The sequence below is a fragment of the Oryx dammah genome, unplaced genomic scaffold, assembly GCF_014754425.2.
Source record: "Oryx dammah isolate SB20612 unplaced genomic scaffold, SCBI_Odam_1.1 HiC_scaffold_14, whole genome shotgun sequence".
Lineage (NCBI taxonomy): Eukaryota > Metazoa > Chordata > Mammalia > Artiodactyla > Bovidae > Oryx > Oryx dammah.
In genome coordinates this window covers 49842793-49863599 of record NW_024070198.1, presented here as the reverse complement: position 1 = coordinate 49863599, position 20807 = coordinate 49842793, and the positions used below count along the sequence as shown (strand labels likewise).

Below are 20807 nucleotides of genomic sequence, written 5' to 3'. Positions count from 1 at the left end.
GGTGGGACGTGAGGTCCTGCTCTGTTTGTTGGTCTGTGGCTCCCAGTCTTCCAGCTCCACTGTTGAAACGATGACCATTCTCCCTTCCACGCCACTTTCCCCCATCACCTGCCTTGCACAGCTCCTGTCAAAGCCACCAGTGGCCACCACGGCCATTCTGAGGCCCCATCTGAGCCCTTCTCTGCGCTGATGGTCAGGTGTCACCTGGCTTCCAGGCCACCCTCTCACGCTGTGTGCCCACGTGCTAATGAGGGGGAGGACCTGCTCAGGGCTTGCATACTCCGTTCAGCAACAGCCCCCCTGAACCCACCTGCCTGCCCACCTGCCCGCCGGGTGGTGGTGTCGGGCAGTGTCTTAGGCTGGTCCATCCCGCTCTTGTGTTCCCCTGACCCGGCTGCCTGCCCCTGCCCTCAGACTCCTGACCCTCCGGCCACACGTCCTCCTAGGCGCGGGGTGTGGGGCCCAGTCTGAGGCCCAGCAGGTGGAGGATGGGCGGGCTCCTCGGGGCGGGGGCGCGGGGCAGTGCCTGCCATCCTGCGGCAGTGAGTGATCAGCAGTGTCGGGTCTGAGCCGGCAGGCCTTGGGTGCAGCCCCTCCCCTGCCCTCCGCGCCCCGTGGGCCACGTGCTGGAGGAGCCCCCTGCGGAGGTCAGAGCGCGGGCAGGGAGCCCCTGAGGCCTCCATTGCCCCGGGGGCGGGCAAGAGGGGCATGTGGGCCCTGCTGGGGGCCTGGAGGGTGGGCCGTGGGGCATCCACGGGGCGCAGAGGCCGGGGACACTCGCCAGGCTTCTGCCCTGCTGCCCGTTGCCCGTGGCGGTCTGGCCGAGCCTGGTGGGCGCCCTCTGCTCTCGAAGCGGAGGAACCCGACGCCCGCGGTGCGCTCCGCGGGGGCCGCGCAGCTGCCGCGCGTTCCAGCCTTTTCTGTTGGATCCCGAAGAAGCCGGAGAGCCAGTGGCAGAAGGTGGACTACGTCATGGAGTTCAGCGAATGGCTGTACCACAAGCAGTTCCCTCTGGAAGACGTGGTCTTCCACCTCAAGTGGGCGATCGGCATCCTGCTGAACATGCACCCCGGGGGGCGCGGCCCCGAGCCGGCCAGCGTTGGGGCCACGGGTAAGGAGGGTGCAGGTGAGGGGCGCCTCCGGCTGGGGGCGGGCCACCCGCCGCCGCCGGGAGCTCCCGGGCACCGCCGTCCCCACATCCCCCTTCCGGGCACGCTCCCTGCGGGCTTGCCCAGGTTAGGGCCCCGCCGTGCTCGCTGGGTGCCCATCCTCGCGTCCACTAGAGCCCATGCACCGGAGGCCCAGCCCAGCGCCGTGAGGGAGGGTGGCAGCTGACGGACTGAGCCGAGCTCGCTTCGGGGAGGCGGTCGGGGGTTGGTGGCCGCTCAGCAGCTGCTCTGGGTGCCCACCCGGGGGTCAGCACGAGCGCCGTCACTAGAGGGCGGGCCCCGCCCCCCCAGGAGGATGGTGCTCCGAGCAGCAGAGGGCCCCAGGGCCGCTGACCAGCGTTCCCAGCCCCAGGGCGGCTGCTTCCTAGACCTGCAGAGTTCAGGGTGCGAGAAGGGCCGCCTCCTGTCTGCATCAGCTAGAGGCCCAAGGGCTCGTCCGCTTGGTGTCGAGCCCCTTCTGGGTGTGTCCGCACGCCCAGCTCAGCCAGCTAGAGGGAAGCATGGTGGGTGGGGGGCTCTAGTAGACCCCAGAGTCCAGACCCCTACCCCAGCCTGGGATGTGGCCAATGTCCCTGCAGGCAGGCCGGGGGAGCCCTGGGAGGCCTGTCCCTGAGGCCGACCTTGAGTCCTGGGAGGGGGGCACTGCCCCCTCTGGAGGAGAACCAGCCCCAGGCTGGGGGCCAGCGGGCCCTGGGCCCGTCAGTGGGGATGCCAGCAGTGTCCTTTCTTCCAGACGAGCAGGTGTCCACTCTGGGGGACCCGGGGCCCCCCTCCCTGCAGGGGCTGCAGAGCGTGCGGCAGCTGGAGGCGCTGGCCCGCGCCTACACGCGGCTGGCCCTGGTGGTGTCCCCAAGCGGCGCTGGCCACCAGGACTACTGCCTCATGGCCTACGCCTTCCTGCACCGCATCTGGCAGGTGAGGCCCTGCCGTGCTCCCAGGCGTCTTGGTCTCTCCTGGGACCACGTCCCTCCCCTCCTCCACAGTGCCCCCTGCCCCCTGCTCTGGAGACTCAAGGGGGCTTACTCCTCTGCAAGATACTCGGGCCAGCGCCTTTGCCCAACCACCCCCAACACCTGCTTTCCCACCACACTGCCCCTGGGCTTCCAGAGCCTTCTCTGCACCCCTTCACATAAGCCGCCTTCCTACCACCTGTCTACAGGGCCCCCAGGGCAGCTTCTGGTGGCCTCGTCTTCTCAGGAACCTCCCTGGGCTGTGACTCCCAGCAGGACAGCGTTGGCAGGACAGGCCTCTCTTCTTGGGGCAAGTTTGCCCCCCGCCCCCAGCCCTGTGATGGGGACAACAGGGCATTTGGCATCGGGAAGGACGAGGAAGGCCATCCTTGTCAGCAAGATGCCCCAGGCCCCCTACCCCCCCATGCAGCTGCAGGTTTTTTAGGAGAACCATTAAAAGTCACTTGAGTGTGTTCTTCATTAAAGACATTAATTCATTTTATGGAACTGACAAACCCTTCTTAAGGGTCAGCCACGCATATCTGCAGGCCCAGAGTCCTGGAGGAAGTCCTCTGAGTGCTCGTGGCCTGGCTGCGCCCAGCCGTGGGGTCCTCAGCCTGCTCTCAGATCTGCATGGCGGGAGGGAAGCCCGCTTCTGTCACTGCTGTTCAGTCATGTCAGACTCTGTGCTACCCCGTAGGCTGTCCTCCACCACCTCCCGGAGCTTGCTCAAGCTCAGTCCATCGAGTCGGTGATGCCATCCAACCATCTCATTCTGTGTCATCCCCTTCTCCTGCCTTCAATCTTTCCCAGCTTCAGAGTCTTTTCCGAGGAGTCAGTTCTTTGCATCAGGTGGCCAAAGTGTTGAAGCTTCAGCTTTAGCATCAGTCCTTCCGATGAATATTCAGGACTGACTTCCTTTAGGATGGACTGATTGGATCTCCTTGTCCAAGGGACTCTCAAGAGTCTTCTTGAACACCACAATTCAAAAGCAATTCTTCGGTGCTCAGCTTTCTTTATGGTCCAACTCTCACATCCATACATGACTACGGGAAAAACCATAGCCTTGACTAGACAGACCTTTGTCAGCATAGTAATGTCTCTGCTTTTTAATATGCTGTCTAAGTTGGTCATAGCTTTTCTTCCAAGGAGCAAGCGTCTTTTAATTTCACTGCTGCAGTCAGACATTAACGTTGCAAATTTGGATTTCTTTTCACAGGTTTCTTTCTCAACAGCAGGAAAATCCTCTTCAGAAAGTAGAATTTCAGCAGTAGCAAGCTCACACTTGTTGTTGCCTAAAAAAGAGAAGGAGAAAAGCAGAGACAGAGACAAGGACAAGACCCGAGACAAGGAGAAAGACAAGGAGAAGGGGAGGGATCCGAAGCAGGTGACTGCACCCTCCGGGCGGGCCGGCCGCGTCCCAGCAGCCCCTGCAGGTCCTTATGCCAGAGGCGGGGCCTCGAAGGGCGAGGAGCACCCCGGCTCGTCTGTCCACTTTCCTGCCCTGGGAGGTGAGGCGGCCTCAGTGCCCCTGCCCCGGGTGTCAGGAGGCTGACACGGGAGGGTCTGGCTTTGCCCTGGTGATCAGCTGCTTTCCCGGAGCCCTGGCCGTGCGGGGCAGGGCAGCCCTTTCTCTGCGTCCCGTGGGGGCCTGTGCGTGTCACTACATCAGCTGGAGGGACTGCCTCCACCCTGGCCATCCTGCTGGACTGGACCCTCGGGAGACACCCTGCCTCCTTCCCGCAGCCCTGCTGAGCTGGGATGTGTGGGTGGCGGGGGGGGGGCATGTCCAGGGCACAAGGCTCCGAGTGGCTGTGGGACGTGGTGTCAGCTGTCGTCTGTGGCTTGGGTGTCTCCAGGGAGCCCCACCACACACCCATCCCCAGAGGGGCTGCCTGCCCGGGGCTCACGCCCTCCATTGCCACGGGGCCCCCTGGGTGTCTGCCTCCAGCTCCACCTCCCAAAGCAGAGCCTGGCTTCTTGCTTTGCAGTTCCAGAGCCCTGCTCCTGGCAAATGCCTCGAAGACTTGCCCTCAAGCCTAGAAGAGTGGGCTTCCTATGCCTGCCCCGAAGAAGTCATATCTGTATTCAGACAGGATCAGAGTGACTTTACCATCAACTCGTCAACTATCCAGAAGCCGGTGAGTGGACCCAGCGCCTCTCCCCCAGGCCTGCGTCCCCGCGTCCTGCCTGCTGGACTTTCTGTGGGCCCAGAGAGTGTGTCGGGCCCCAGGCCCTCCCCAGGCCCCTCCCCAGGCAGCTGTGCCACACGCATGCCCCCCGCGCAGACCACACCCCTGTGCCTGTGGTCCAGCTGCGCCCCAGGGCGTCTGATGCTGCTGAGTGCTCCAAGCAGCAGGAGGGTCTTCCCCACAGCTCCGGAGGCACGGGTTCAAAGCTTGGGCTGCTGACGAGGGGTCTGCAGGCCGCACTCCCCCCTGGTGCCCGGGAGGGTCCTCCCTGCCTCCACCAGCAGCTGGGCTCCCAGGAGTGTGCCTCTGGGCGCACATGGCTTCTCCTCTGTGTCTGTCTCGTCTCCCAGATAATTTTGGTAATTTATCCATAGCCTCTTTGGATTTTATGTGTGTACGCACAATCTTCATTTCATCTGCAAACGTCTTCCCTAACTTGGGACCATTACACTGTTCCCTCGCCTCACCTTACTTGCCTGGTTGCCTCCAGCTCAACACCACAGGCGGCGAGGCCTCCTGGTCTTAGCAAGACTCATGGGACCGATGCTGTTGGGTGTTCATAGACACTCTTCACTGGTTAAGCAAGTTCTTTTATTTCTATTTGCTAAGAGTTTTAAGCTTAAACAACTATGAAAGTGAAAGTTGCTCAGTTGTGTCAGACTCTTTGCAAACCCATGGTCTATACAGTCCCTGGAGTTCTCCGGGCCAGAATCCTGGAGGGGCAGCCTTTCCCTTCTCCAGGGGATCTTCCCAACCCAGGGATCGAACCCAGGTCTCCCGCATTGCAGGTGATTCTTCACCAGCTGAGCCACAAGGGAAGCCCCACAAACAGCTATAGATTCTTAGTAAATATTTTTCTCTATCCATTCAAATGATAATTTTTTTCTCTTTCATTCCTTCAACTTGGTTGAGACATGTTACTCATTTCATTTATCATCAGGGCCAACAGGCTAATGCTTTGTTTGGCGCGTTTGCCTCTGTGCTGATGAGAAAAGTTGGTATTCAGTTTTCCTTTCACGCTGCATGCTTGTCAGGATGGGGTGAGAAGCTCCACTGACTCCAAGCTGTTTTCTGCTCCCAGTGCTTCTGACCCCGGGCGCCTGGGTTTCCACACAGCAGCCAGCGCCCCCACCACTGCGCTCCCCGGGCGCCTGGGTTTCCACACAGCAGCCAGCGCCCAGCGGCCCCTGTGGACACCAGCTAGGGGACCACCCCACTGAACTCGGCTCTGACACTTAACCGCCAGGCCAGTGTGGCGCCCAGGGATCAGGGCTCCCTCAAGGCCTGCCCCGGCAGACCCCCGTCATGAGCATGTCCAGTGTGGCCCCCAGTCAGGGTCCCGGCGTCCTCCCCAGGTTCCATATTTGCTGTGATGGCCCCCAGACTTGGGGAGACTTCACTTAGCAGATACGCTGGTCTGCTCTGAAGGATGTTGTGATGGACACAGACAAACAGCCTGATGGAGAGGCCAGTGGGGCAGGTCTGGAGGGTCCCGAACTCGGGAGTGTGTCTGTCCCCGAGGAGCTGGGGGCCACCAGGCCCCTCCCTCCTGGAGGTGGGCGTGCTCACCAGCCCAGAAGCTCTCCAAGCCCGTCCTGTAGGGGATCACGTTGGTTCCAGGACAGGGCACGACCGGTCCTCTCGAGGCTGTTGGTCCCTAACTTGCCCGCCAGCCCCTCTCCTCCCCAGGTATCGGGGGAAGGGCCGAGGGGCTCGCTGTCCTGCCATGTGGGTGGTCCCTCCGGCCGCCGGCCTGCCTCCTGAAGGTCTGCAGGGACGGCCAGGAGTCCCCTCGAGGGTGTGAACTCAGGTGGGGTGAGAGGGTTCTAGGTGCTCAGTGATGAACCAGGAGCAAGGCCAGACACATGTGCCATATTTTCTTACAGCATCACACTGACCTTTCGGTCAATTCCAAAGTGTTCCTTTTTAAGCTCTTCTTGAGAAGAATTTGTATAAAATTAGCTATTATTTTTTCCTTAAATGTTTGGAAGAATTCCCTGGTGAAGACTTCCGGGCCTAGATCTATTTGGAAAGATATTAAATTATGGATCAACTTTATTTAATAGTTACAGAACCCTTTAGATTTTTAAATTTCTTTTTTTGTAGTAATTTTGGTAGGTTGTATTTTTCTAGGATGTTTCCAGTTAATATAAAATATAAGATTTACTGGTGTAATGTTGTTCTTAATATCTTGTTATTGCCTTTCTGGTGTCTGTTAAATCTAGATATATTTCTGTCTCCCTCCACCCCCTGTCTTGAGCGGCCTCATCAGGAATTATCAATTATTGGTCCCTCAAAAACCCATGTGCTTTCCAGGCCAACCAAACACCACTGGGCTTGAATGTGACCTGGCTGTTTTACTTCATCGCCCTTAAGGCTCAGACGCAGACTTTGGGGACCTGATCGGAGCACTAGCCTCCAGTGGGCCCTCGACTCCGCCCGACAGAGGAAAGCCAGAGGTGCTGAGCAGGCTCTCCACTGCCTCGGCGTCAGCCGACGCCCCGGGGCACGGCCCTGGCACGCTGGGTTCACGCATCTGAACACCCTCCTTCTTGCGCGTCGTGGCCCAGTCATTTTTTCCGAGTTGTTCACTCCTCAGTGCTTTAAGTGGATTTTTTAAATCGCTCATCCATATTTTTAAATTTTCCACTGAAGAATAATTGCTTTATCAAACCTAGTCCAACATTATAAGAAGTATTCGTGCATCTCTGCCTATACTTAATTTTAAAGCAGTTGGTGGCTACATATACATAAAGAAACAAAACGAAGACTCTGATTTGAGTGAAAGCAGGTGGATTTTTCTCGTGAGGATCTTTAACTGCGCTTCTGCTCAAAAGTCTAGGAAATTGCACATGACGAGGTGCAAGCTAAGGACGGAGCGGAGGCGGCAGAGGGCAAGTCCGTGACTCCCTCAGCAGGCAGGAGCCCAGCCCCCCGCGTGTGGCCGGCCCCGTGAAGGACAGAGGGCCTGGGGAGGCCCTGTGAGCCGGGACCTAATCCTCCGCACCCTTTGACCTCGCGTGCTTGCTGTGTTTTGACGCAGACGTACAGTCTGTACTGCCTGGACCAGTTGGTGGAGGCTCTGCAGAAGATGTTCCTTCACGAGCTCGCAGTCCCGGTCCTGCAGCTGGGGGTGCTCATCGCAGCCTCCGTGGTTGAAAGCAAGAGCCTCAGGGATCTCTACCACCTCCGGTGGGTGCCCCTGCTGTATTTCTACATGGCTAAAGCGGCAATTTGCCCAAAGCAATATAGAGACAAATCAGATCTTAAAACATTAATTCTGTGGTTGACTATATAAACAATAAAGTCTCTAAGATTTGTAAAGCCAAATACATCAAAATACTTAAACATAAAAATATTTTTAATTTTTAAATTTCTACCTGGTTTTTAAGAGAGTATCATTATTTCAAGGAAATACACGCTTAAGTAGGATAGCAGGATAAAGGAGCATTGCGTCCTCAACGTACTCTCAAATAGGTCAGGAAAAAACTTACATATATATAAAAATTTTATGTAATTACACACACATAATTTTATATATTTACACACACTCCTAAGCTATATGTAAAGTAATTTATCTATATTAGTATGATTTTTATATTATTGTATATGTAGATAGAGAACCTGGACAATGAAAGATGTTCAATAATTCTTTGTAGTGTTTGTGTAACTTTTCTGGAAGCTTCAAATTATTTCAAAATAAGAGTGTTTCGCACAAAAGTTAGAGCACAGCTCGTTGGCTTGAGGTTGTGATGGGGTCAGAGCGCACCAGCCTTGTCTCCATCTCTGGAGGTGACCCCGAGACTATAAATGTGTTGAGAAATCTGATGACGACCTCTCTTATTTTCCCCTAGGAACTAGGCTTAGCTTTAAAGATTATTGAAAACATCCTCAAATTATCTGTTCTTTTTCCATTTGCCAATCTGTGTCGAGCCTCCTGAGCCCAGGGCAGCCTGACTCAGGGCTGACGCTCCTCTCATCCCCAGACTTGCCCTGGCTTGTTCCGAGCTGAGGCTGAGGGAGGCAGCCACGTACCACGAGGAGGTGGTGGGGCAGGCCTACATCTGTGACGTGGAGCAGGCCAGGTGAGACGCTGTGGCGGGTGCAGACCCCGCCCGCTGCGGCAGGGCCCCCTGCCCCACTGTGGCAGGGCCCCCTGCTGTGGTGCCCTTCTCCTGGGCCCCCCAAGTGGCACAGACCCCCCTGCTGCAGCACTGGCCCCCCCGCCCTCTGCCTGGGCTCCATGCCGGCCCTGCTCTCAGCTGCATCTCCTCGGGCCCTGGGACCCATCTCCCACCACAGGATGTTGGGGGCATCCTGGGCCCAGGAGCAGGTCATTACTCACTGGCCCTCCTGCATCCCATGTCCACGTACAGGGCTGTGGTAGATGAAGGCGGGTGCCGGGGTCTGGGTGGGGCGGAGCTGAGGGAGGTGGTGTCCCGGGCACATGGGGAAGGTAGGGCCCCCAGGAGGCAGGAGCTGGCGGGACCCCGAGGTTGGTGCCCAGCAGGGAAGGAGGGCCTGCCTTGTGGATGAGCTAGAGTTCTGGCTGGAGAAAGCCTGAGATTCGTGTTAAACACCCAGGTTGGGATGTCAGATTAGTAGCTGGTTCGTGAGTCTACAGTGTGGGAGAGAGAGTGGGCACATGGGGAAAACTAGGAGTCGTCTGTGCTGCTGAACGAGGGGATTTAAAGCAAACTTTGTAAACATGTGAGTGGACAGTTGCTTGTTGTGGCTTTTTATTTTGTATTTCTTTGATTACTACCGAAGCTGAATATTTTCAAGTGCTCTGCCCGTTGTATTTCTTCTTTGGCATAATGCTTGTTTTACTTATATTAGCTGCAGAAAAGAAATTGCCTTGAAAAAGGAGAAAAATAAGGAACCTCTATTAGAAGAAAGTCTGCCAACACTGAATGGGTCCCCCACTTCGGCCCCACAGGCAGAGATGAAGCCCCTTGTAGCAAAGGATAAGGTAGTGTCACTCTGCAGAAGCTTCTTGGCCCCTGGCCCAGTGGGGGCGGCGACAGGCCCAGCTCCAGCCACTCTGCTTGGACCTCTCCTAGTGGCCGAGGCCTCCTGATCCTCGTGCTGGCTCCTGGGAAATCCAGGGACTGGTGGGGCGTGTCCCTGCCCCTTCAGCCCTCAGGGAAGACGAGACCGCAGGGTCTGAGCTGTGGTTCAGAGAGGACAGGCTGGCGGTGGCTGGTGGGGTGTGGGAGCTCCCACACCAATGGGAAGGGAAGGGCAATCCCTCGCAGTGGGCGCAGAGCAGCTGGGAGGCCTGAGTGCCCCCCGCCCTCACTGCACAGAAGAGCCCTGCCTCCAGCACGCAGTGGGCTTGCCCTTCGGGGCTTGCCTGTAAAGGAAGCGACCGTCCGTGTGTGCTCCGAGGTCGCTCGTCATGGTGGCGGCGCCGTCCCTGGGGCTCCCTTTGTGGTGGGCGGTGCTGGGACCCTGGGTGTGCAGAGTCCCCTGCACCCGGTGCTGCTCGGTGGCCTGGTGGGAGCAGGGACGGGTGTCCTGAGAGGACAGCCTGGCCACGGGCCCCGGGGCAGGGACTGGGCTCCGGCGTGCGTGGCCAGTGGGCAGCCGCGCCAACAGCGCCTGCCCTGCACCAAAGCAGCCCCCATGGGCCTGCACGTCTTACAGATCCTGAAGGTAAATGAAGAGACCGGCAAGGGCCTGGACGGAACGTCCTTCCCACTGCTGTGGACCCTCAAGGCTGAAGTCCTGCTGGAGATGGAGCTGTACCAGCCTGCGCGGCTGCTGCTGTCAGAGGCATATCTCGCCTTCCAGGTGAGGCCACGCCTGCCGGGCCCACTGCACCTGTGGGGCCCCCTCCCCCAGAAGCAGCCCCGCAGGCCCCTGCTCGGCTGGAGGCAGGGCTCTTCTGTGCTGGAGACTGTCCTGCAGCCTCCGTCCGACTGTGGCGGTCTGTCCACGCGCGCTGTCTCTCTGCTCCTCGGGCCTCATTACGGCCCGTTTTCTGTAACTGCGGCGGGGCTGTGCTGCGGCCTCTCTTCCTCCTGGGCTATGGGGCTGTGTGTGTTTCTGAGCAGGCCCGTCACGGTGCATGTGGACGATGGGGCCCTCGAGAGGCCGAGGGCTTCGGTTTGTTCTCAGAGGCAGATGGCGTTCCAGGGCCCCAGCCTGCTCCGGAGCTCTGTTCTGTTCCTCCTTGTGGGCCCTGCGGGTGTCTGTGGCCGCTCGGAGATCTTCTGGAAGCCTGGGTTTCGCCAGGCCCCCTCGGAAAGGCTCACTGCAGCATGGACGCTCAGCCCTCGGCTCAGCCTCTCAGGTCCCTGCTGTCCGCTGGCTTTCCTGAGGCAGCTCAGCCGCTCCCCTGGGAGGGACCTCCTGTGTCGGCTCCTGGATGCTTCGGCTCCTGCCTCCTCTCCCCAGCCGGACTGAGACCCTCTCCCTGGGCTCCGTCCCCATGAGGCTGGTGCCTTGGGAAGGCCCAGCACAGAGCGGAGCCACCCCGTGCATCCCTCCCTCCCCGAGGGGGCGGCTGGGCTGCAGCGTCAGTGGCTCCTGGGGCCCCCAACGGGCAGCTCCGTCTCCGTGCGGCGTTCAGGATTGTTCCCTGGGAGGGGAGGCAAGGCTGCAGAACTGCTCGAGTTGGCCCTTGCTTTGTAACAGAGCCCTTGAGAGAGAAGCACCTGTAGCTCTGTGTCTCAAGCCAGGGGGACAGCGTGGCCAGGGGAGGGACTGAGACGGCCGTGTGACTGGTGCAGGGGGTCAGCCAGGACGGGCCCGGGGGTACCTGGAGGGGGTGCAGGAGGTCGAGGAGGAGGGGCTGCGAGCCGGCTCCCACGGGCCCTGGGCACCGCAACCCCGTCCCCCAGCCTGCGCCTGAGCATCCGGGACCTTCCTGGTCAGCTTCCCTCAGACCCACGAAAGGGTGCTCCACGCACTGTCCGCACCGCCCCCTGGTGGCCGCCCGGCCCTCCTGCTGCCAGAGGGGCTGCCTAGACTCTGTGGAGCAGGTCTTAGCACGCACAGGCGTTGAGCTCGGCGCTGGGGCCCTCGTCCTGGAGGTCATCCCGGGGCAGGCCCCCCGCACGGCGCCTTCGCTCGTCTCTGCCTCTCTCCGGCCCCGTCTCTCTCCCACCTCGACGTTCTCTCTCTCTCTGCCTCTCTGTCTCTATATGTGTCTCTCTCTGTCTCGTCTCATCTCACTGTCTCTTGCGCCCTCTCCCCAACCCCATCCTCCATTCACGCACCTCCTTTGCAGGAGCTGGGCGACACTCTCGCACAGTCCAGATGCCTGCATCTGCTGGCACAGCTCGCCAACAAGGAGAAGAAGCACAGGCAGGCTCAGCGGATGTTGGAGCAGGCCCAGCGCCTGGGAGGCAGCGAGGAGTTCTGGTACCGGTCCACCCTGACCCTGGCGGACACGCTGCTGTCCGCAGAGGGCGAGAGGAGAGAGACGCTGGTGAGGGGCTGCTGCGTGCGGGGCGGGGGCCTGCGGGTGGGGGGGTGGCATGGCCACGGTGACCGCCGGGCCTGCCCCAGGTCTGCAAGCTGTTCCAGAAACTCATAGACACCTTCAACGTGCTCAAGAAGGAGAGACCAAACAGAATGCCCATACTGGAATTCCTGACCACAGACCTGGAAGCCAGGTAACTTTCTGTGAGGAAGAATGTTAATCGCCATGAAAGCTGTGGTGTACTTCTTTCCACTATTAACTCTAAGTCACGTTTCGAGCCTGTGAAGTTCAGAGACTCTCAGGACAAGGCCCTGTGTCCGCAGCCACCTCCCGTATCCCTTCCTTGGCAGCCAGCCTCTCTCTTAGGACCGAGCAGGCTGGTGGCTTGTTTGCCCCTGGACTCTCAGCTCCTCAGAGGTGGCTCAATGCCCAGGAAGCCTCTAAGGCTGGGGAAGGTCCGGCCACTCCTCTCCCCACAGTCGGTGTGGGGCACCCCAGGTGGTCAGCCTCCTCCTGGGGTCTGTCGGTCTGCCTGCCGCTCTCCCCTCCAGTTTTTGGCCTGAGCGTCCAGTCCACAGACATAGCATCAAGCTCTCTGCAGACACCCGAGGGGGGGGAGGCCATAGGACAGCCTCCAGGCAGGAACGTGCCCACTCAGACGAGCAGTCTGCCCCTCGGCTGTCGTCCTGGTTGGCCACTGGTCTTCTGGAAAGCAGCCTCCCGTGGTCTCAGCTCCACCTGCACGGGCCTCTTTCTAGGAGCACACAGAGCCAGCCCGAGGTCTGCCTGTCAAGTCAGACTTGCAGGTCCCGCCTTCACAGAATAGCTTCTGCTTCACGACCAGAGCACCGCCGCTTTCGCCTGATTGGGGTTTTCTTTACTCCCTTGCTCGTGCTTCCTGTGCTGGGAGAGGGTTCCTCACGGCTGTTCTGTCCCCACCTCTGCGGGGTCCCCTGTTCCCTCCCAGAAAATGCACCTGGACCCCCAGATGTAGGTTTGACATGTGAACAGGCTTCATTTCCACCTGGTTTTCTTTTCTTCTCCAGAGTTCCTTAAGAGAGGGATTTAATTTTCAGAGGGATGTAGAGTGCCTGGGGTGGGGAGAGGTTAGTCTCTAACTTCACGGCATTGTCACCAAGCGGCGTGGCTTGCGGTGTGGGGAGGAGTGTGGTGTCCGGAAGGCGCCCCTCCGGTTTTCCAGAGCAGAGGTGGTGGTGGGGCGGCTGGTGGTCCTGTCCATCCGTTGCAGCGATGCCCCGCCCCCACCCCCGCAGGTGTGTGAACCTCCAGATCAAAGCGATCCAGGAGCAGCTGGACAGAGACCCCCTGCAGAACTTGTTTCTGATGCTGGAAATAGACAGCCGCTTGCTGGAGGTGGAGGAGAAGTTTGTCAGCATCGGCCGCAAGGAGAAGTGCATGGACATTCAGCTGGAGCGGGCCCGCATGAAGAGGTGGGGGCCTGCCGTGCTCCCTGCCCCGGGGAAGCACGCAGGTGCAGCCTCCCGCCCAGCCCGGGGCCCGCGAGCGCTGCTCCACGTCTCGCTCAGGCGCGGACATGCATACCTTTTCACACTCAACCACACAGGTGTCACCTCAGAGGCCAGGAGCTTCCCACGCCCAGCAGTGCCGTCACCTCCCCGACCACTCCCATCATCTGCCCTTCCCACCCCCTGCCCTCCGCCTGCCCAGGGCCACCCCACCGTGGGGTCCATGCAGGGGTTCAAAACACAGCAAGCAAACCAAAGGCCAGGCATTACAAATAGCCTTTATGAGGGAAAAGGCATGCGCTGCCTGGGAGCCCCCAGCTAGCAGCCGTGGTCGCCGAAGCTGGTGGGGTCCTTGTAGGGTTTGGGGACACTCAGACCCAGGCAGGGGAGTGAGGGGCCCACCCGGCCCCCGGCACTGCAGCGCTGCCGCGGCGCCTCCACACTAGTTTCAGACTGCATGCACGGTCCTCCAGCTCTCCATCTCTCTTCCAAATAGACCGAGACGATCTTTCCGGGGAAAACACCTCATTATAAGACTGGAAGTGCTAGTGAAATGTGCGCTGTAACCACACGAGACTTGCGTGCCACCCGTTCTTGGTGCCGACAGTGTGTCGCTCTGACGGTTCTGTTCTAAATGCCACTCTTCTTCCGATTAAGGCTGTGTGCCCTAAGTGAGAAATACGAAGAGCAGAGAACTGCGTGGTACTTGGAAGCGTACGACCTGGCCCATAGAGCCGTGGCTGGAGCGGTGGACCTGTTTCTCAGCGTCCAGAGCTTACTGTCCCTTCATGACGTAAGGACATTATGTGAATTTTACCTCAATTTTTAAAAATCCCAGAAAGCTATGGGAGAGATGACCAAATATTTGGAAAGTAAATAGCATACCAGAATAACTGTGGGCCAGAGAAAAAATCAGAAGGGAAACTATTTTGAACTAGAGTGTATGTGTGGTGGGGTGGGGGGGCACATATCAAAATGTGTAAGAAATCTCTCATGCAGCACTTAGGGGGCCTTTTGTAGTACCAGATACTTGTGTGAGAAAAAAAAAACCTAAATCACTTATCTCAACATGAAAGTAGAAAGAGCAAATCAAACTCAAAATAAGTAGAAGAAAAGAAATTGAAGACCACAGTGGAAGCCAATGGAATAGAGAACTGAGAAGTGGAAAAGCCAAGAAAGCCAAATACTGTTTCTTTAAGGAGATCAATAAATTGGTAAAGTTCTGGTCAGACTGATTAAAAAGAGAGAAAGGATATAAATTACCAACATCAGAAATAAGACATGTAACATCACTATAGACTCCACATGTTGAAAAGATAATAAGGAAATAGCATGAAAACCTTTCTGCCATATGTTTGACAAGGGAGATGAAATGGAAAATTCCTTGGAAGACACAAACGACCACAGCTCAGTCAAAAAGAAATAGATCATGTGAGTAGCCGTCAATCTATCAAATAAATTGAATTTGTAGTTAAAAGTTTTTCCATGAAGAAAATGTCAGACCCATATGAATTTACTAGAGAACACCAGCAAGCATTGAAGGGAAAAAATCATACCAGCTCTGTGTAGATTCTTTGGGAAAATTGAAAAGGAGGGGATACATGCCAGCTGTTCTGTAGGGCTGGCGTCAGTGCGACACCAAAACAAGATAAGGGTGCTAATAAAACCCTGCTGACAGTTCTTCATGATCATAGCGATAAAAACTCTACACAAAATTTGGGAAAGGAAGTCCAACAATGTGTAGAAAGGATGATATACCAGGCTGATCCCAGGACTTGTGTAACATTCAAAAGTCAATCGATTTGGTTCACCAGATATTAAAAAAAATTAAACATTATTGGACGTCCCTGGTGGTATAGTAGATGAGAATCCACCCATCAACGCAGGGGATAGGGGGTTGATCCCTGGTCTAGGAAGATTCCACCTGCCGCGGAGCAACTAAACCCACGTGCCACAACCACTGGCCCAAGTGCTGTGACGCCTGCGCGCCGAGAGCCTCTGGAACAAGGGAAGCCACCACAACTGAGAGTGAGCCCAGCTCAGCACAGCCAGAGGAGGCCTGTGCGCAGCAACAGAGACCCAGAGCAACCAGACAGAAGACAAGGGTAAGAAGAAAGCACTTAGCAAGACCCAACATCCATGAGTGAGCCCAGCTCGCCACAACCAGAGGAGGCCTGTGCGCAGCAACAGAAGACCCAGAGCAACCAGAAAGAAAGCAAGGACAAGAAGAAAGCATTTACCAAGATCCAACATCCATTCCTGATTAAAAAAAAAAAAAAAGCAAAACCTCTTAGCAAACTGTTAATAGAAGTGGTCTTCCTCTATCTGACTAAGGGCATCACACGTTGAAAGACTGAGTGCTTTTTCCTTAAGATGAGGAATAAGACAGCGATGTGTCCTCCACCACTTCGATCCAGAATGCTATTAGAGTTCCAGCCAGTTCAATCAGGCAAGACAAAGAAACGAAAGCATTCAGATTAGAAATGAACATGTGAAACTGTCTTTGTTCATAGATAATGTGGTTGTCTGTGTAGAAAACCCTGTGCAATCTACAGAATAATACAGCTGCTGGTACTAAGGAGTGAGCTTAATAAGGCTGCACGATGCAAGACCAGTGCACAAGCAGCAATTGTATATCTCCAGACACTAATGATGGTCAACTGTACATTAAATATGACAGCATACATATGAAATCTGGCCCAGAAAGTGAAAACTCATACCCTGAGAACCACAAAACATTGCTAGAAAAATTAAACAATACCTAAAGAAATGGAAAGGTATATTAAGTTCATGGCTCAGGAGACTTGATGTTACTAAGATGTCACTTCCCCCCATAAATTATCTACAATCCTAATCAAGATTCTGCAGGGTTTTTTAAAATAGAAGTTGACAAAGTGACTTTCAAATCTATGTGGAATTTAAAAGGCCTAACATAGCCAACACAACTTTGAAAAAGAACAAAGTTGGAGGCCTAACATTACCTGATTTTAAGACTTACTGTAAAGCTGTGGGTGAATAATTTAACTCAGGTGACCATAATATCTACTACTGTGGGCAAGAATCCCTTAGAAGAAATGGAGTAGCCCTCATAGTCAACAAAAGTGTCCGAAATGCAGTACTTGGATGCAGTCTCAAAAACGACAGAATGATCTCTGTTCGTTTCCAAGGCAAACCATTCAATATCACAGTAATCCAAGTCTATGCCCCAACCAGTAATGCTGAAGAAGCTGAAGTTGAACAGTTCTATGAAGACCTACAAGACCTTCTAGAACTAACACCCAAAAAAGATGTCTTTTTCATTATAGGGGACTGGAATGCAAAAGTAGGAAGTCAAGAAATACCTGGAGTAACAGGCAGATTTGGCCTTGGAGTACAGAATGAAACAGGGGAAAGGATAATAATAGACTTTTGCCAAGAGAATGCACTGGTCATAGCAAACACCCTCTTCCAACAACACAAGAGAAGACTCTACAGATGGACATCACCAGATGGTCAACACCGAAATCAGATTGATTATATTCTATGCAGCCAAAGATGGAGAAGCTCTATACAGTCAGCAAAAACAAGACTGGGAGCTGACTGTGGCTCAGATCATGAGCTCCTTATTGCCAAATTCAGAGTTAAGTTGAAGAAAGTAGGGGAAACCACTAGACCATTCAGGTATGACCTAAATCAAACCCCTTACAATTATACAGTGCAAGTGACAAATAGATTCAAGGGATTAGACTTGACAGACAGAGCGCCTGAAGAACTATGGACGGAGGAGGTTCATGACACTGTACAGGAGACAGGGATCAAGACCATCTGCAAGGAAAAGAAATGCAAAAAGCAAAAAGGTTGTCTGAGGAGGCCTTACAAATAGCTGTGAAAAAAAGAGAAGTGAAAGGCAAAGAAGAAAAGGAAAGATATACCCATCTGAATGCAGAGTTCCAAAGAATAGTAGGGAGATATAAGAAAGCCTTCCTCAGTGATCAATGCAAAGAAATAGAGAAAAACAGTAGAATGGGAAAGACTAGAGATCTTTTCAAGAAAATTAGAGATACCAAGGGAGCATTTCATGCCAAGATGGGCACAATAAAGGCCAGAAGTGTTATGGTCCTAACAGAAGCAGAAGATATTAAGAAGAGGTGGCAAGAATACACAGAAGAACTATACAAAAGAGATCTTCATGACCCAGATAATCATGATGGTGTGATCACTCACCTAGAGCCAGACATGCTGGAATGCGAAGTCAAGTCGGCCTTAGAAAGCATCACTACGAACAAAGCTAGTGGAGGTGATGGAATTCCAGTTGAGCTGTTTCAAATCCTAAAAGATGATGCTGTGAAAGGGCTGCCCTCAATATGCCAGCAAATTTGGAAAACTCAGCAGTGGCCACAGGACTGGAAGAGGTCCGTTTTCATTCCAATCCCAAAGAAAGGCAATGCCAGAGAATGCTCAAACTACTGCACAATTGCCCTCGTCTCACATGCTAGTAAAGTAATGCTCAAAATTCTCCAAGCCAGCCTTCAACAATATGTGAACCGTGAACTTCCAGATGTTCAAGCTGGATTTAGAAAAGGCAGAGGAACCAGAGATCAAATTGCCAACATCCACTGGATCATTAAAAAAGCAAGAGAGTTCCAGAAAAACATTTACTTCTGCTCTATTGACTCTGCCAAAGCCTTTGACCATGTGGATCACAACAAACTGTGGAAAATTCTGAAAGAAATGGGAATACCAGACCACCTGACCTGCCTCTTGAAAAATCTGTATGTAGGTCAGGAAGCAACAGTTAGAACTGGACATGGAACAACAGACTGGTTCCAAATAGGGAAAGGAGTAACGTCAAGGCTGTATATTGTCACCCTGCTTATTTAACTTCTATGCAGAGTACATCATGAGAAACGCTGGGCTGGAAGAAGCACAAGCTGGAATCAAGATTGTCAGGAGAAATATCAATAACCTCACATATGCAGGTTTATGCCTCACCACCCTATGGCATAAAGCAAAGAAGAACTAAAGAGTCTCTTGATGAAAGTGAAAGAGGAAAGTGAAAAAGTTGGCCTAAAACTCAACATTCAGAAAACTAAGATCATGGCATCACTTCATGGGAAATAAATGGGGAAACAGTGGAAACAGTGACAGACTTTATTTTGGGGGGCTCCAAAATCACTGCAGATGGTGACTGCAGCCATGAAATTAAAAGACATTTGTTCCTTGGAAGAAAAGTTTTGACCAACCTAGACAGCATATTAAAAACCAGAGACATTACCTTGCCAACAAAGGTCCGTCTAGTCAAAGCTGTGGTTTTTCCAGTGGACATGTATGGATGTGAGAGTTGGACTATAAAGAAAGCTGAGCACCGAAGGATTGATGCTTTTGAACCGTGGTGTTGGAAAAGACTCTTGAGAGTCCCTTGGACTGCAAGGAGATCCAACCAGTCCATCCTAAAGGAGACCAGCTCTGAATATTCATTGGAAGGACTGATGCTGAAGCTGGAACTCCACCACTTTGGTCACCTGATATGAAGAACTGACTCATTGGAAAAGACCCTGATGCTTGGAAAGATTGAAGGCAGGAGGAGAAGGGGATGACAGAGGATGAGATGGTTGGATGGCATCAACCGACTCAATGGACATAAATTTGAGTAAACTCCGGGAGTTGGTTGGTGATGGACAGGGAAGCCTGGCGTGCTGCAGTCCATGGGGTCGCAAAGAGTCAGACACAACTGAGCAACTGAACAGAAGTGTAAAGCTATGGGAATCAAGGTAGTGTGGTTTTAATGTAATATTACACATCAGTGGAACATAACAGAGAATCTGAAAATACACACATGCATCCAGAAAGAAAACTGACTTTCTGCAAAGGTGCAAAGCGAGTTCAGTGAAGCAGGGCTCGCCTTTAAAACAAAGCTGCTGGAGCATGGGCGTTCATCCCCCAGAATCACCCGTCCATTCATCCCTCACACCACGTGTAAAAACCAGCTCAAGGCTGGTCACAGGGCTCCATGTTAGAGCTGAAACCGTGACACTTCCAGAAGAAGACATAGGAAAATGCCTCTGCAGGCTTAAAGTGTAGCCAATGAGACCGAAATCTTTCTTACCCATGAGACCAAAATCATAATCCATCAAAAAAAAATTTATAAATTGGACTCAGCCCTTCAAAAGACACCATTAAGAAAACGCAAAGACAAGTTGCCAACTGGGAGAAAATATTTACAAATCATTTATCTGACAAAGGTCTTGTATCTAGAATATATTAATGTAAAGAACTTTCAAAATAGACATCAGTTCAGTTCAGTCGCTCAGTCGTGTCCGACTCTTTGCGACCCCATGAATCACAGCATGCCAGGCCTCCCTGTCCATCACCATCTTGCGGAGTTCACTCAAACTCATGTCCATCGAGTCAGTGATGCCATCCAGCCATCTCATCCTCGGTCGTCCCCTTTTCCTCCTGCCCCCAATCCCTCCCAGCATCAGAGTCTTTTCCAATGAGTCAACTCTTCACATGAGGTGGCCAAATTACTGGAGTTTCAGCTTTAGCATCATTCCTTCCAAAGAACACCCAGGGCTGATCTCCTTTAGAATGGACTGGTTGGATCTCCTTGCAATCCAAGGGACTCTCAAGAGTCTTCTCCAGCACCACAGTTCAAAAGCATCAAGTCTTTGGTGTTCTTCACAGTCCAACTCTCACATCCATACATGTCCACTGGAAAAACATAGCCTTGACTAGATGGACCTTTGTTGGCAAAGTAATGTCTCTGCTTTTCAATATGCTGTCTAGGTTGGTCATAACTTTTCTCCCAATGAGTAAGCATCTTTTAATTTCATGGCTGCAGTCACCATCTGCAGTGATTTTGGAGCCCAAAAAATAAAGTCTGTCACTGTTTCCACTGTTTCCCCATCTATTTCCCATGAAGTGATGGGACAAGATGTCATGATCTGAGTTTTCTGAATATTGAGTTTTAAGCCAACTTTTTTACTTTCCTCTTTCACTTTCATCGAGAGGCTTTTTAGTTCCTCTTCACTTTCTGCCATAAGGGTGGTGTCATCTGCATATCTGAGGTTATTGATATTTCTGCCAGCAATCTTGATTCCAGCTTGTGCTTCTTCCAGCCCAGCATTTCTCATGATGTGCTCTGCATATAAGTTAAATAAGCAACCCAATAATAACTGGCGAAACATCTGAACAGACCTTTCTTCAAAGAAAGTAGGTGGATGGTAAATAATCACAAGAGAAGACGACAAGTTTATTAGCGAGTCAGGGAAAAACCAGCACACAACTGTTAACACGGCTACAACTTGAAGGACCAACTACATGAGATGTTATCAGGACGTGAGAGCCTGGGACCATCCCCCTAGGCTGCCGGTGGGGACAGCGTGAGCGACCACCTCGGGAACGGTTTGGCGGTTTCGTGGAGAGTGAAGGCATGCCTCCGTGTGGCCCAGCCAGCCCGCTCCCGGGCGTGTGCTGCACACAGACGCGTGTGCGAACGCTCACTTCAGCGCTGTTTGCCACAGCCCCCAACTGGGGGTGTGGGAGCAAGCGGGCAGGTGGCCTCGGCAGAGCGCAGCTCATCCGTGTGACGGGACTCA

At 54.0% G+C, this 20807-nt stretch overlaps 1 protein-coding gene across 1 annotated transcript in view; it reads left to right on the top strand.

Moving 5' to 3' along the window:
* Positions 1-20807, top strand: part of CFAP46 (cilia and flagella associated protein 46) — a 94253-nt gene that overhangs the window by 50338 nt on the left and 23108 nt on the right. Inside the window, exons 28-39 of the mRNA XM_040255147.1 lie at positions 937-1126; positions 1888-2084; positions 3339-3506; positions 4111-4260; positions 7355-7503; positions 8298-8396; positions 9151-9283; positions 9961-10107; positions 11549-11749; positions 11830-11936; positions 13018-13194; positions 13888-14023. Of these exons, the coding sequence (XP_040111081.1) occupies positions 937-1126; positions 1888-2084; positions 3339-3506; positions 4111-4260; positions 7355-7503; positions 8298-8396; positions 9151-9283; positions 9961-10107; positions 11549-11749; positions 11830-11936; positions 13018-13194; positions 13888-14023 (1854 nt within the window). The remainder of the gene's footprint in view (positions 1-936; positions 1127-1887; positions 2085-3338; positions 3507-4110; positions 4261-7354; positions 7504-8297; positions 8397-9150; positions 9284-9960; positions 10108-11548; positions 11750-11829; positions 11937-13017; positions 13195-13887; positions 14024-20807) is intronic.